Source organism: Abrus precatorius, unplaced genomic scaffold (assembly GCF_003935025.1).
Source record: "Abrus precatorius isolate BTA unplaced genomic scaffold, Abrus_2018 Scaffold10, whole genome shotgun sequence".
Lineage (NCBI taxonomy): Eukaryota > Viridiplantae > Streptophyta > Magnoliopsida > Fabales > Fabaceae > Abrus > Abrus precatorius.
Genome location: NW_020874292.1, coordinates 7,297,214 through 7,307,740, shown reverse-complemented (window position 1 = coordinate 7,307,740; position 10,527 = coordinate 7,297,214). Strand labels below are relative to the sequence as shown.

General features: G+C 29.9%; 1 protein-coding gene and 1 non-coding gene across 3 annotated transcripts; one reads left to right on the top strand and one right to left on the bottom strand.

Annotated features, from left to right (window-relative positions):
• The first annotated feature begins 784 nt into the window (after positions 1 to 784).
• On the top strand, positions 785 to 864 carry TRNAL-UAG. The gene has a single exon. It is a non-coding gene; the product is annotated as a tRNA-Leu (tRNA).
• A 6,437-nt stretch (positions 865 to 7,301) lies between these two features.
• On the bottom strand, positions 7,302 to 10,365 carry LOC113866489. 2 transcript variants are annotated; one of them, XM_027501329.1, is made up of 6 exons: positions 9,421 to 10,365; positions 9,006 to 9,168; positions 8,650 to 8,826; positions 8,474 to 8,557; positions 8,268 to 8,349; positions 7,302 to 8,158 (listed from the first exon to the last, which is right to left on the bottom strand). In XM_027501329.1, exons 1-6 carry the CDS (start codon positions 9,804 to 9,806, stop codon positions 7,722 to 7,724), a joined length of 1,329 nt encoding a protein of 442 aa, XP_027357130.1. In that variant the 5' UTR covers positions 9,807 to 10,365; the 3' UTR covers positions 7,302 to 7,721. The 2 variants fall into 2 exon arrangements, with proteins under 2 accessions (XP_027357130.1, XP_027357131.1); XM_027501330.1 differs by having other exon boundaries at positions 7,722 to 8,158; positions 9,568 to 10,339.
• Between the last annotated feature and the right edge of the window lie 162 nt (positions 10,366 to 10,527).

The window sequence follows — 10,527 nt, the reverse complement described above, 5'->3', positions numbered from 1 at the left end:
ATTGGAAATTTTGTCTTTTTTCGAATCCAATTTTGGAACAGAAAAAAGATTTTCTTGGACTCGAAACTATAAAAAAAAAAAGAACAAACGTTTCTCAAATTTGTCCAAAAAAAGGGAGGAATGCACAGTTCTTTGAAAAAATTTCCAAGTAACTGTTTTACGCCTTTAAGCACGTATGGATCCTTTGATTATGTCTCGCTGAAAATCCGGTTGTTGTGAATAACGTAGTAAAGCCAATTCATTTATTTTAGTATTCTCAGTATTTCTAGTATCATTACGGGGAATTCAAAAAGTTTTTTTTTTGTAACAAATACAAATGTCAGAATAATCTGAATTAACTTTATTCAAATAACATTTTTGAATATTAAAATACTAATATAATTGGAATATCTAAATTCGTTTTTCATATCTAAATTAGTATTCTACAAATTTAGGATATGTATAACAATATTCTAAATAAAAAAATACTTTGAATGTAGTGTTCCATTTTTTATGAAAATTTCACCATTTTTTTATTTATTCTATATTCTTAATTTTATTTTTCTATTCCTTTCTAAAATTTTCTAAAATGTAATATATTTAGAATAAGAATATAGAATAATAATATATATATATATATATATATATATATATATATATATATAGAATTTTGAAAATTCTAATGGATTCTCTAATAGACTTCTTTTAATTCGTTAATGTTTAGTAAACAAATATTACACTTTAATTGATTCTTTATTTGAATCTTGACAATTGACTAAAAATTGGTTATTATGATTTCGAGTAAGCCGCTATGGTGAAATTGGTAAACACGCTGCTCTTAGGAAGCAGTGCTAGAGTATCTCGGTTCAAGTCCGAGTAGCGGCATGATATCTTATCCTCCAAAAGAATAAGTCCTATAATGAACTCAATTCCTATTTCTATTCCTAGTATTCTGATTTTTATTTATTATATATGATATTTTCAACTTTAGAGCATATATTAATTCATACATCGTTTTCAGTTGTATCAATTGTAATTTCAATTCATTTGATAACTTTATCGGTCAATGAAATCCTAAGATTATATGATTTGTCCAAAAAAGGCATGATAATAACTTTTTTCTGTATAACAGGATTGTTAGTTACTCATTAGGTTTTTTGGGCCATTTACCATTTAGTGATTTATATGAATCATTAATCTTTTTTTCATGGAATTTTTCCATTTTTTATATGGTTCCATGCTTCAAAAAGCATAAAAACAACTATTTAAATATAATAATCGCACCAAGTGTTATTTTTACCCAAGGCTTTGCTACTTCAGGTCTTCTAACAGAAATGCAAAAATCCATACTATTAGTACCTGCTCTACAATCCCATTGATTAATTATGCATGTAAGTATGATGATATTGGGTTATGCAACTCTTTTATGTGGATCATTATTATCAGTAGCTATTTTAGTCATTTCATTTCGAGAACTCACACAAATTATTAGTAAAAGCAATAATTTGTATTTTTTAAATGAATCATTTTCGTTTGCTGAAATCAAATACATGAATATGAATGAAAGAAATAATGTTTTACAAAAAACTTCTTTTTCTTCTTCTAGAAATTATTACAGGTCTCAATTTATTCAACAATTGGATTGTTGGGGTTACCGTATTATTAGTCTAGGTTTTATCCTTTTAACAATAGGTATTATTTCAGGAGCAGTATGGGCTAATGAGATATGGGGGTCATATTGGAATTGGGATCCAAAGGAAACTTGGGCTTTCATTACTTGGACTATATTCGCAATTTATTTACATACTAGAAAAAAGAAAAACAATAGAAAATTTAAATTCTTCAATAGTGGCCTATATAGGCTTTTTTATAATTTGGGTATGTTATTTAGGAATAAATCTATTAGGAATAGGACTACATAGTTATGGTTCATTTACATCTAATTGAATTAAAGTGAGTGAAAAAAAACTTCACAAATATAAATATGGAAACCATTCATTATATTATATATAAGAAATAATATATATATATATATATATATATATATATATATATATATATGAAGCAAACTTCCCATAAATCATCGAGAACCCTTTAAATCAAGTAATGTAGTAGTGATTCAAGGGGTTGTCACAAACAACAAGCATATTCAATTACAACTTAAATTCATTTTTTTGTAAGTTAATACAAGAGAAAAATATTTTTTTTTATTGTACATAAGATTTTTTACTATTTTTTCTTTTTTTTTTTCATTTATTCATATTCACGAAAACTATCTATAAAAAATTGGATAGAATAGCTTCAACTTTGTTAGCCGAGAATGAGAAAATGAAATCCGGATAAATACCAATACATAGTACGAGTATAAGGATCAAAATTGAAATAAATAATTCTCATGGCCCAGAATAAAAAAAAATAAGAGTTTGGTGTATTAAAAAGCTTGTATCCATAGAACATCTGCCGTAAGATAGATAATAAATAAATGGGAGTTAATATCATTTCAATTGCTGTTACAAAAGTGATTAGTATTTTTTTAATTAAAAGATATTTTTGGCTGGTAATTATTCCAAAAAAAACTATCAATTCTGCAATAAAACCGCTCATGCCCGGCAATGCAAGAGAAGCCATCGATAAAATAGTGAAAATGGTGAATATTTTTGGCATTGGGATAGCCATTCCGCCCATCTCGTCGAGATAAAGAAGACGTAATCTATCATAACTAGTTCCCGCCAAGAAAAAAATGCAATGCCAATAAATCCATGAGAGATTATTTGTAAAATAGCGCCATTAAGTCCCGTATCGCTTATAGAACTAATTCCTATAATTAAGAAACCCATATGAGATACTGAGGAATAAGCTATTCTTTTTTTTAAATTACGTTGATCAAGAGATGTTGAAGCTGCATAGATTATTTGAATTGAACCTAATAACATTAATCAGGGGCAAAATATAGAATGAGCACGGGATAATAATTCCATATTAATTCGAACCAATCCATATGCTCCCATTTTTAATAAGATTCCGGCTAAAAGCATACAAGTGTCATACAAGTGTTGTAATGTGCCTCCCTGTGGGTGTCTGGTAACCATGTATGGAAAGGTATAATTGGCGATTTGACAGTAAAAGCAATAAAAAATCCCATATAGAAAATTTCCAGCGCCATGGGATACAATTGATTAGTTAATGATTCAAAATTTAATGTTGGTTCATTAGAACCATATAAACCCATAGCCAGAATTCCCATTAATAAAAAATGGAACTTCTTGCAGTGTACAAAATAAACTTTATAGCTGAATATAAACGTTTCTTCCCCTCCCCCCCCACCCACATGAATAAAAGTAGATAAATGGGAATTAATTCTAATTCTCACATGATGAAAAAAAGTAAAATGTCTTGAGAAGAAAATGATTCTATTTGACCACTATCATTGCTAACATTAGGAAATAAAAAAATGGTGATTCTCGAGTAACCGGCTGAGCTGCTAACGTAGCTAAAGTAGTGATAAATCTGTCAATAAAATGGGTCCTAAAGAGAGTCCATCTATTCCAAATTTTCAGTAAAAGTAAAAAAAATAGATCTATTTATAATTCTTTGTCAATTGAATTAGTGGATCATCCAATTCTAAATGATAACAAAATGCATACGTTGTTAGAAGGAGATCCGTTAAGCATATACAAATAGTATATCACCTAATCACCTTATTTCCTTTGTGAGGAAATAAGAAAATTAAGGAACCTCCAGCTATTGGCAAAACTACAATTATTGTTAACTAAGGAAAATAACTCGTGATAAAAATAAGATATACTTAGACCAGAAAAACCCGCGCTCAAGATAGAAAAAAAATTGCTTTAATATTATTTAGACACAATGTAAGATTTCTTTCCTTAATAATTCCCTTCACACATGTGACTTGAAAACTAATAGTTGGACTAATGTAACTTAAATTCTAGTTGAATAACTAATCTAAGATTCAAAGTGTTTAACTTACTTTTATAACTAGTTAAAATAATAGAACTTAATTCTCGTCAAATCATTGATCTGAAATTCTAAATATTCAATACTTAATTACTTTTATGGTTAGTTGAGCTGATAAAACTTATACTTTAATTGAATTATTTATATAAAGTTATAATTACTATTTTTATGGCTAAACCATTACTTGACCAATATTTTAGTCAAATCACATACCCTTGAATTAAGGTGTTAAGTGACCAAAACTTAGTCACTTTTGTTATTGAACTACTATTTTAACTAATATTTTAGTCAAATCAATAATTTTTAATTAAGGTGTTAAAGTAATTAATCATTAGTTATTTTTATAGCCAAATTTTAAAATAAATAAACACGTACATAACTTTTAGATTTTGTAATCTTGACCAACATTTACTCATGCTCTAAGGGTTTAAAAAAATTGTCAATTACCCTCTCCTAGCAAGTCGGGACTTCCCATTTCCCTTTGTTCTAATTTTAAATTATAGACTATTTCGTCCAATAAAAAACTTTTAAATTATCAAGTAACAAAACACAAGTGCAATATTTGATGTCGATCCTCCAAAAGAATCGCATTCAAGACGACGCTTTCACCTTTAAAACTATAAACAAATTAGTAAAGAATAAATTTTTAAATTTAAATTAAAAATTTAAACAAATTATATTTTAAGCTATAGAAATTATAAGATTTTAATTAAACTAATTTTAAATATTAGAGCACTATTGAATTCGTTACGTTATTATTTTAATTTATTACTTGAATATCATTAATATGTGTGTCACTTAATTTTGTACATAATTATTCATAAAATTTGTTTGGCGTCAAACAAGATGTTTAGATTTTGAAATATACAATAGTCTATTTTTAAAAATAAAATAATAAATAAACAATATTGTAAAACTATTTTAAAATTTAATAAAATTTATAAATTTTAAAAGTAGCAAATATGATAATTATTAATAATAAGTATTCTGTTATACTAAATTAAAATAAATAAATAGATAAAATTTAAAAATTATATAAATATTAAATAAAAATATAAATACTTAGTTTTAAAAAATTCATTTGACATGATAAGAAAGAAATCATATCCCTAAAAATATTTTTATTTTAAAAAAAACTCCTAAAAACGCTCTTGTCACGAATTATATATAATATTTTATGAACAAATTATTTAGCATATAAAAAATTTCCACAACTATGTTATATTAATTTTTATATTTTTTAATTTAGTGAAACGTAAATTTTTCTATTAACAGTAAAGACATTTCTTATCATTTATATGTATGTGTGCGTATCAAATTACATTGATATAAGTTACACTTTCTTATATCGTTTGGATAATTTAATTATAAAATTAACTATTAAGATAAAGTTTTCAATCATATTCATCGATATCTAAATTTGGATATTGAAACAAAATTATTTGATATTATATATATATATATATATATATTAAAATCATTAATCCTTAAAAAATAACTTATGCACATAAATTTATATTTAAAACAAAAATTTCATATATTGTATGGGCTATTTATAATATAAATCAAATAATACGTGAATAAGGCCTTTTTTTTCCGATTAATAAGGCATCTTTTGTTTAGAATATAAATTGTGGAATAAAATTTAGTGTTTTTTATTAACTGCTAGCCATATTTAAATTTTGTTAAAAGATGAAATTAGGCGATGAATAATTTTGAATAGTATAACTTAGTGAAACTATTTCAAATGTCTTAGAAGATAAAATAAAATCCAAAAGTCCAAAAGTGGTTGTTTAGTGGATAAAGTTAAATAAAAACGGACGGTCAGTATAGTGATAATAATATTGTTTCTATCTCAAATTAACTGATTACATATTGCATGTTATAAATACGAGCATGTTGCTACACCAAGAGGACACAAAGGAATCACTTCTCTTCTTCATCTGATTACTTGTCTAGCAAATTAAAGATACGTAAATTGCTTTGTTACCCGTGTACTCTTCGTGGTAAAGTTTCAGAATCTTCATCCCCCCCTCCCATTTGTTTTTATTTATCTTCTTACTTTAATATATTTTAGATACAAAATCTATTTTGTTTATTCTACTGTATCTGTTGTTGTTAGTACTATTTGTCCTTAAAAAAGGAGGCGTTGTTGAGTAACATATATTCCCACTGTTCCTGCCATTTGAAGTTTACTTTTCACAAAGTTAATGACATTGCAAACCTTACTGCCTTTTATTCATTGCCCATCTTTATAGATCATTGTTTGCTTCTCTTCATAACAAGGGATCTTCTCATTCTCAATCTTCCCTCTCTCTCTCTCTCTCTCTCTCTGTGTGTGTGTGTGTGTTTAGGTGCACTCTTACAATATATTTGGCTGAAAGGCTAGTTGTTCATTCCAAGAATTAAGTTTTCAATGGCTAGAGGAAGCATTTATGCTGTGCCTGCTATAGCTGCTGCTGCTGGACTCTCTTTCATAAACAAGAGCCATAACAAGGTAAAAAACTGCTATATGTATTATTTTATCAGCATTTCAACATTAGGGTGTGTCAACGTAGGAATTTTATTTTATTTTATTTTTTGTTTTGTGTATCTAAAGTTCAAGATGTCTCATCTGTAGGGAATGAAACAAGGATCTTCGGTATCCAATCCAAAAAAGATAGCAGAAGTGAATGAACAAGTGAAGGCCCCTCCAATGCTGCGATTTGCACCAGAGCTAGATGGCTTGCATTGTTTTGAAACCATAGTGAGCCAGTGAGGAGTTGAATTCGCTTGGTGCTGTTTGTTTCTTGTGCTGATTGCTTAATGATAAACTAGATATTTCTTATAGGTTATTTTTTACTTTTATCTCCTTCTGTTTATTGAAATTTAAATCTTCGATATTAAACTAGCACCTTTTTAGAAGTTTTTTTCAATCAAATCGTTATTAAGAACGATTATCTTTCTGCTTATAAAATATGACTTATTTTATTTAATTTGAATTTGAATTTTATATTTGTTTTTTAATTTTAAAAATCTTATCTCTCTTGAATTTAATTTTTGTAATTTAATAAAATAGTTGTTATTATCAATAAAAATATTTATTTTTAAATTTTAAAAATTTATTAAATTTAAAATAACCATCAAGTACATCTTTATTTTTTATTTAAAAATTTTAGTTTAATTTAATAATACTTGTGCATTACAAAAAACACACTTCATTATTTTTTAAAATCCTTTAAATAACAGATCCCATCTTGCCCATTTAAATTGGATTTTTTTTTTAACTTGAACTAATTGCAAAACGATGAATCAATCGAAAATATGCAGAGGTCGTTGCGTGAAAAAACTATCCAAAATAGAAGATGACGGAACCTAATACTCATTAGCTCCTAACACAGCAAACAAAATCTGAAAAAGGAAACAATGTCAAAATTAATAGACTAATGCCATTACTGCGAGTATACAGAATTCGTAAACTCTTTGCACCAACATTGATAAAGAGTTATACAAGAGAACTAATAAAATTGATTTTTTAAGCTACTGACTTTATACAACCATACATAACATTGAGATTCTGCAGTCTTGACCAGCAATTACTCATGCTCCAAGAAAAAAAAGGGTTAAAAAAATCGTCAATTACCCTTGATTTTATTTTTAGATTATAGATTATTTCTCCACTAAAGAACCTCTAAATTCTCAAGTAACAATAACTCGAGTAGAATTGGATAAGGTCGATCCTCCAAAAGAATGGCATTCAAGACAATGCTTCCACCTCTATTTTTTAACTATCTTTTACCTATATTAGCAAATCTTCTAGCAACACCAAATATAAGATACTTGGTCACTAGTCCCCTATCAAGACTACATGCAAGAGCAATAGCACCACCAATGACAAGCATCTTGGGTATGTTCACGCCTTGTGGCTTGTCAGAAGCAACCACACTTTGATTCTCCAATGAATTTTCAGAAGCTCCAATGGATTCCAAGTACTCAGGGCTTATTTTTGTGTTAACTTGGGCCATAAAGGCTGAATGAGACAGTGCAGCACCTGAGGATCTAGCTTCTTGATAGGCTCTCAAACCAGGCTCAATCTTCTGAACAGTTCCCCACATTCCTTTCCGTACTCCAAGCTTTGCAATTTCCCATGGAATACCCATTTCTTCATGATGGAAGAGTAAAACTTCACAGGCTGTTAACTGGCCATTACCTCTACTTGATTCCACTGTCAAATGAAACATCAAATCAGTCACAACAAATTTAGTAGTGAAGGAACAGTAGTTTATACAAATGTTATATGAGTAATTGAATAACAAAGATGAGTCAAAATTAACCTGCTCTAATGCACCAACTGGAGTAGTACACGTCAACACGTCTAGGTTTTTCTCTTCTTGGGATTGAAGGACAATCTACTCCCTGAAAGAACAAATAAAACAGAAAGAAGGTAAGAACAACACTGTAATAATACAGAGGAAATATAGCCATCATCAATCAACATCTTCAAATATTCCACAAGAAAAAGTGAACTTTATTCTCATACCTTAGTCACACAATAATAAGATCTTCCAGATTCCCATATTCTCCGACCAATTATGTATTCTCTGTCTTTACAGAAAAAGGGGAACTGTATCACAGATAATTAGCATCCATTAGCACAATGAACCAAGACAACAACTAATTGCAGTTCAGTAGCTTAATCAAGTTAAGGTTTTGCACCTTCCGTATCCACTGCACTTTCATGGCACCAGTAGTGGGACACTCTTCAATAATTGAGGAGCTTGAAAGCATGTCATCCCACCTAGGTCTAAACTCATCATCCCAGAACAAGTCCCTCACTATCTCAGGGGTAGCATCCTCAAAAATAGTGCTGCTTCTATATTGAGGAGGACCATCCTAACAAATCCACAAGACAAAAATTAAAAGAAAATTAAATAAGCAACTAGAATAAAACCAAAAGATATTGGAAATAAAAGTGACATCAATCTTCAACTGTATTTTACAAACAATCATTTGAAATTGATTCAAGGAATAACACTTCTCAATTTAGCAAGGAAACCAAAAAAGTCTCATACCTTTGGTTCTCTGCGCCATGCTTTGTAACTCATGGTAGGGGTGGAACGGTCCATCATCTGTATCCAAGGCAGACCTCCATCTTTCTCTTCCACAAGCTGCCATAGATGATGTAAATCGTCTATTCTAACAGCATCAGAAATTTCTTCGCTGGATTTCGGTGTGCTGTAAAGTACAATAAAACCATAAATAAAATGGCATACTTATATCACATGTTCATTGCCAGAGTAATTGGTGCTTCAATATCCAGATTCCCAAATTTTCAATTACAAAAAACCAAGCTGCCATAAAAAGTCACAAACTAAAGGCAACATGTCTGAATTTCATAGATGGGTTTAATTCTGATATGAGAAATTAATTAGTATTTAACATCTTAAATTTATCCAAATAACAAAGCAACCGATAATGCAAAAGTACCTTCCGGAACTAACAAATTTCATGGGTGATGAGGAGGTAGAAGCCTTTTTATCCATCCCTTTATTCAGGGCCAAAGATTCTGGATTTGGAGGTTGCATTTTAATAGAATTAAGGCAAGGAGAGGAAGGAAAACTCTTGATGGAAGACACTACAGATTTTGAAGGCGAAAAAGAAGAGGATGGTGAAGCAAAATCCAAGGACTTGGCAAGAGAATTAGTCAATTTTTCTTTCCCCAAACTCGCCCATTTCGGTTTCCACAACCATCCAACGATAACACCAACGGAAAATGCTACCCACAAGGGACTAAAAAACATGCCTATAGCTGTACACAAACCCCAAATTGCAGGGTTTTCCAATATATCATAAAAGGACTGTGGCAAAGCCATAACAAGAGTTTAAAAGGAAAAAAATATTAATGAATTAAAAAAGGCACACCCAAAATATATTCAGCTCTCAACAATCAAAAGTTCCCCCTTCTTTTTTTTCCTGATAGAACAAGTTTGGCAGAAACTGATAAGGAAAAGTTAAAAGGGGGTTAAGAAGAAGGAGCTGAAGAATATTTTAGGAGAGGAAAAATCAGGCACAGGAAACAAAAAGAGGAGAAATTTGGCGAAAATTGTGAGGAAGAGAAGACAAAAGGGTGTTGGGTGATAAGGGGGGTAGATTGATTAAGACAGGAAGGGTGGAAAAAGGGTTTGGCGCAAAGACGACGCCGTAATGAGGCGGTGGCGTTGTGAGGGGTGTGACTATTGGTGGATGGAAAGGGATAAGTGTTTGAAGAGCGAATGAGGGTGAAGAAAGGGGAATCACATAAAAAGAATGGTGGTGGTGACGGAGTGATGCGTGTGAAATGGGAGTGTGATGTTGAAATGGAACCGAGGGTTGGAACTTTGAAGTCTAACGTTTGTCAAATTGAGGTTGAGGGTGTTTGTTTAATTGTTCGTTGGTTGTGGGGAAATGAGACTTGGTTTTTTATGAGTGGAGGCCATTCAAAGGGCTTGGTTTTTTATGGCTATGCCAAGCCTTTCCTTCTTAGTCCTTGTTTTTCACGTTTCGCAAACTCGTTTTTCTTGCATTTTTTATTATTTCAACGTTCCTTCACACGCC

Bases quoted from the DNA above. Each gene is read 5' to 3' on its own strand.
- LOC113866489 (XM_027501329.1), bottom strand. From the start codon at position 9,806: ATGGCTTTGCCACAGTCCTTTTATGATATATTGGAAAACCCTGCAATT. The intron at 9,169-9,420 runs GTACTTTTGCAT...TGTACTTTACAG, and splicing joins AAATTTGTTAGTTCCGGAAG to CACACCGAAATCCAGCGAAG. The intron at 8,350-8,473 runs GTATGAGAATAA...TTGTTCTTTCAG, and splicing joins CTTATTATTGTGTGACTAAG to GGAGTAGATTGTCCTTCAAT.